At 53.0% G+C, this 5,578-nt stretch overlaps 1 protein-coding gene across 1 annotated transcript in view; it reads left to right on the top strand.

Annotated features, from left to right (window-relative positions):
- Positions 1-4,738: 4,738 nt before the first annotated feature.
- PLAC9 (placenta associated 9) overlaps positions 4,739-5,578 on the top strand; it is a 13,060-nt gene continuing 12,220 nt past the window's right edge. The window contains exon 1 of the mRNA XM_035022873.1: positions 4,739-4,878. Within this exon, the coding sequence (XP_034878764.1) occupies positions 4,827-4,878 (52 nt within the window). The 5' untranslated portion in view covers positions 4,739-4,826. The remainder of the gene's footprint in view (positions 4,879-5,578) is intronic.

Raw genomic sequence — 5,578 nt, 5'->3', positions numbered from 1 at the left:
GCCCTCCACAATCAGGCCAAACATTCCCCCCACCGATCTTGAAGGCATGTAGTAACAGTGCTTAGAAAAGTCCTCGTGTTGGGGCACCTGGGTGGCTCAGTCGTTAAGCGTCTGCCTTCGGCTCAGGTCATGATCCCAGGGTCCTGGGATCGAGCCCCGCATCGGGCTCCCTGCTCTGTGCGAGGCCTGCTTCTCCCTCTCCCACTCCCCCTGCTTGTGTTCCCTCTCCCGCTGTGTGTCTCTGTCTGTCAAATAAATAAATAAAATGTTTAAAAAAAGAAAAAAGTCCTCATGTTTAAAGATCACCTTCATGGGGCCGGGACTTTGAACCTCCCTCTGGAAGCAGCTTCTGCTGCTGGCTCTTACTTGGTCAGCAGCTGACTTTCCTGACTCCCTGGAAGCCTTGAACTCCCCCTGAGGGGCCCTGCAGGCCTGTCAGGCAGTGCTCACACCCTTTCTATCCTCAAGAAACTCAACCTGCAAAGAAGGCAAGGAAAGAGTGGTGCCAGGAGCAGGAGCTCTCGGGAAAGCAGACCAGAGGCAGGCAGGGGAATTCAGTTTCTGCCGGGAGGGAGTGTTACTGTTACCCCCTCTTTGCTGGTGAGGAAATTGGAGCTTAGAGAAAGGAGGTCATCTTCCTAAGGCTACACAGCCAGTGAGGACAGAGTCAGGGTTTAAACCCACTTCCTTCCCTCCCCTACAGACGGATTCGAACTGAAATGCTTTCAATAGTCAGCCAAGCAGGGTCCTGAGACAGTTTACATTTTACCCCAACTCCAGCCTCGAGCAGCAAAATGAGATCTCCCTAGAAAGCAGTGGGGCACCTGGCTGGCTGGGTCTGAGGAGTGTGTGACTCTTGATCTCGGGGGTTGTGGGTTCAGGCCCCACGTGGGGTGTAGAGATAACTTAAATAAATAAACAACAACAAAAACTTAAAAAAACTTAAAAAAAGAAAGCACTGCAGACAAGATTCTCAAAGAGCTAGGGGAGATGCCAGCTGACCCCCACCCACCGAGCCATGGAGGATGCTGGAATCATGCATCACCAACGCATTCTCGGGAAATGTCAGTGCCTTTTATGATGACCTGAACGGACATGGACCAATGTGAATCTGCCAAAATATCTCAAAGCTGAGCAGGCAGGATACCTTGCCAGACCCCATTAGGCTTCAGAAAAGCCTGATTCATGGCTTTAGAAAACACCGGCTGGCAAGCTGCTTGCCAAGCTCTGGGATGACCACTGAACCCACCTCCTACAGTAGCCGCTGAAAGTCACCGAGAAACGGAGCTCACGGGGCTTCCAACTCTGCTTGATATAGTCGGAATCAGTGAACGTCAGCTCTCGGGGCTGTGGTTACTGATATTATCATTGTTAATTTTTTTTTTTTAAGATTTATTTATTTATTTATTTGAGAGAGAGAATGAGATAGAGAGAGCATGAGAGGGGGGAGGGTGAGAGGGAGAAGCAGACTCCCTGCCGAGCAGGGAGCCCGATGCGGGACTCGATCCAGGAACTCCAGGATCATGACCTGAGCTGAAAGCAGTCACTTAACCAACTGAGCCACCCAGGCACCCCTATCATTGTTAATATTAAACTTCTCCCCTCCCCCACTTCTTGTCTCCCGTACTCAACAGACTTTCCCATCTCCTTACATCTTCTCCCATCTGGGAAGATTCAGGACTGCATGCAAGAAAGGGAGTAGGATTAAAAACAAAAGTTCTTAAATTTCAACTTGTCCGTTGCCACCTACCCCTACCCCCCACCGCTTTCCACTTGGCAACGAACACATCCGTGACCATATCCCACAGGTTCGCTTCCTCTGACCACCGCCTCCATCTGTGTGGAGAGGAGGTGGCCTGGCTCACCCAGCCCTGAGGTCTTGCCTTGCAGAGACAGGAAGACAAGGAGGCTTTGTGTGGCCCAGCTCTGACACTTCTAGCCACTGAGGCCCTTTCCACGGGGCTGAGAGGTGGCGGGCCCCCATTTCCTGTCTCCCCTGGCCCCTTGCCTTGGGTGCCGGCTAGGAGAGCAAGCCTCTGCCCGCCTCCCCTCCCTTTGCCCCCGGCAGCACAGCGGCGGTAGGAGGCCCACGCATTCTGCAGGGAGGCCTGTGGAGACATGCGCTCCCTGGGAGCAAATCCCCACATTTCTACATGGGACCTGTGTGACACTGGGCCACCTCTTAACTTCTCTGAGCCTCACGCTGGGGATCTTGAAGCAACCTGCCAGGGTGACAGGAAGTGTTGAATGAAAAGGCTCTGCAAGTTACAGCACTTCATTTACGCAGGATGCTATGGGTGTTTCCCCTTGACTGCCAAGAACTTGCCACTCTGAGCCCCCAAATACCCCATTTGCCTTTTACTCACCTCCACCTCCCCCCAGACATCCAAACTACCTACTTAATGGCCTGGGGCCTGAGAGTCAAGAGGCCTGACACGACTTAAAAGCGTGGATTTTAGAATCAGATCTACCTGGCTTTCCACCTGGGGTCGGCCCTGCTCTGACCTTGACCAAGCATATCTTATTGGAAAAATGGAGGTAAGCATACCCACTTTATAGGTTTATTGGCACAAGGATTAAATGAGAAAACCCATGGACAGCCTTTGCCCAAGAGCAGGTTCCAAGAAGGTCACCAAGTAACAGAGTAACAAGACACAATGACGCTCATTGTCACTCGTCGCCCTGGCCGCCGACTTGTGAGGCCTGGCACAGGGTTGACATATTTCCCTAGTTCCTGGCACTGATGCCAGTTTTCCCCATTTTTAATTTTATTGGTCATTTCTGGAGAATGTTGGAAGGAGGATATTAACAAACTGTTTAATGTCGTCTGGCCCAGAAATTTTCCTGTGCGTGTTTAGGCTGATTTCTGTTGGTACGTGGAACTAAATTGATTTCCAGACATTCATCTCAGTCCAGTCAGTTCATGCAGTAACTCAGGTTGTTCTGGTTCTGCTGGATTTTCTAAGAAGGCAATGGACCCTTCTGCTATTAGGCACATTGTGTCTCCTTCAGAATTGTGCTTCAGTTGTGCTTCATTGCATCGATCACACTGTGCATAAATAGTGATTATAGTTGCATCTTTTTTTTCCATTGTGTGGAGCCCAATGCGGGGCTTGAACTCACAACCCTGTGATCAAGACCTGAGCCGAGACCAAGAGTCAGACGCTTAACCAACTGAGCCACCAGGTGCCCCCTATGCTTGCGTCTTTTTTTTAAGATTTTATTTATTTATTTGAGAGAGAGAATGAGATAGAGAGAGAGAGCATGAGACGGGGGAGGGTCAGAGGAGAAGCAGACTCCCCACCGAGCAGGGAGCCCGATGCGGGACTCGAGGATCATGACCTGAGCCGAAGGCAGTCGCTTAACCAACTGAGCCACCCAGGCGCCCATATGCTTGCGTCTTTACCTTATCCCTAGCCTAACCGGGAATGCCTCTCCCCTCCCTCCTGTACATGTGAATTGTTCTTGTGAGGCAAACACTGCTACCTTGTTAAGGAAATGTCCCTCTACTTCCTTTATTTCTACCTCTCAGAGTTTGTTGTTGTGTTTTGGTCTGGGATGGCTGTTTAGTTTCATCAAACAAGAGTTTCAGTCCTTACTGAAATGATAAGGTTCCCGCATTTTTGTTTCTTTGACCTTATGGCAGACATGATGGCTAGAGATTTTTCCAGAGCTCCACTTGGAAATGAATAGCTATTTTATCTTATGGTCCGATTAGTGGCTATGCAAGAAGGAGTGTTAGGATATTTAGATGCTCATTTGGGAAAAAAATTTAAGTTTGACTCTTTCTTTGCAACCATGTAAAAATCCTAGATGGATCAGAGTTTATACCTTAACAAATGCTTTATGCTAGTTGGCAAAGGTATTGGAAAGTATTTTTATAGTCTTGATGCGAGGAATCATAAAAGTTGTAAAACCTAGAAGCCGTAAAAGAACAGACTGAGAGACTTGGTCACCTAAATATCGAAAACTTCTGCAATGGATAATGAAAGACACTGCAAAGAAAGTTAAAGACCGTGGAAGAATGGAAGGAAACATTGCCAACATACATCACAGGTGCTGGATTAATAATCAGAATATGGGAAAAAAGGGAAAATAGAAAAAAGTATTTTTTAAGGTATTTATTTATTTATTTATTTATTTATTTGACAGAGACACAGCGAGAGAGGGAGCACAAGCAGGGGCAGCAGGAGAGGGAGAAGCAGGCCTCCCGTGGAGGAGGGAGCCTGATGCGGGGCTGGATCCCAGGACCCTGGGATCATGACCTGAGCCCCAGGCAGACACTTAACGACTGAGCCACCCAGGAGTCCTTAAAGTATCTTTTAACATTGCTGGGACCCCGGTAGCAGAACAGGAAGTTTCTGTAAACGGCAGACACCGCCTCTGCGTCCCTCTCTCAGGGCCAGACACTGCCCGATGGAATTAATGACCTATTCGTAGGTGGACGGGGAAAAGCTTCCACACTCGGTGCGCTCGGGGTGCAGGTCCGGGGCCGGAGCTGTGGGTGACCCGGAGGAAGGCGCTTCAGTGTGCTGGTCTGTGAAATGGGCTCCTGAACGCCGGGGCGAGGGGAGCGGTGGCCCGGAGCCCAGGCCTCGCCCCCTCCCGCTCCCCGGCGCCCGGGGGGGCGGGGGGCCCGGCTGGGGAGGCGCCCAGGCTGGCACGCCGACCCCTCCGCCCGCGGGGTCTCCGGAGGGGGCGGATCGCGCGAGCCCGAGAGCCCGGAGCCGCGCAGGAATTTTGGCTCGGGCGGCGAGCATTTCCTGCGGGCGGGCCGGCGCGGGCCCCGGGGGCAGACGCTGCGCTGCGCTCGGCCGGCCGGCAACATGCGGCCCCTGCTCTGCGCGCTGGCCGGGCTCGCCCTGCTCCGCGCCGCCGGTGAGTGGGGCCGGGCCGGGCGGGCCGGGGGTGGAACCGAGCCGGAGGGAGAGCAGAGAGCTGGAGAAGGGGGGACGGGCCAGGGAGGGGGGGATTGAACAGAGACGTGAGAGCGACCGAAAGGTAGAGAAAGAGTGGGGAGACCCGACGCCCCGAGGAGAGAGAGAGGAGGCAAGGATCGCAGGGAGGGAGGTTAAGTCTGCAGGGTGGGCACACATCCCCCCAGTACCCCGGGGCCAGCTGCCTCCAGAGGGCCTGCAGAGGCCCTCAGGCCTGGGGTTACGGGCACTGCCTTAGAAGCTGAGTTCCGGCAGGCGATGACCCAGGCCTGGACCCGCATGGCCAGCGGGCAGGCAGGCGACCCCAGGAGAAAGGCCACGGCTTCACCTGCCCTCTGGCCAGCCCGGAGGGCTCTGCGGTCTGGGTGCGGAGGCCAGTCTCCCTGCTTCCAGAGATCTTCCCTGAGGGCCTGAGCTGCCTTGGGTGATGAGGGGTTGGGGAGCTTGGGGTGCAGGAGGGAGAGGCCCTCTGGTTCTCCACCCCGCTGGGGGCCTTGCCTTGCACCGTCCCCTCTCCCCTCCCCTGACAACAGCCTTAGTGCTGCCCCTTCTCAGGTGAGGCTCAGATGGGGCGGCTGCAGAGAGCCTTATTTATTTATTTATTTATTTATTTATTTATTTATTTATTTATTTATTTATTT

The sequence above is a fragment of the Mirounga leonina genome, unplaced genomic scaffold, assembly GCF_011800145.1.
Source record: "Mirounga leonina isolate KUSES-001 unplaced genomic scaffold, KU_Mleo_1.0 Mir_114, whole genome shotgun sequence".
In the NCBI taxonomy this organism is placed as follows: domain Eukaryota; kingdom Metazoa; phylum Chordata; class Mammalia; order Carnivora; family Phocidae; genus Mirounga; species Mirounga leonina.
The sequence above is the reverse complement of the archived record's forward strand: the minus strand, read 5'-3'. Positions and strand labels throughout refer to the sequence as shown.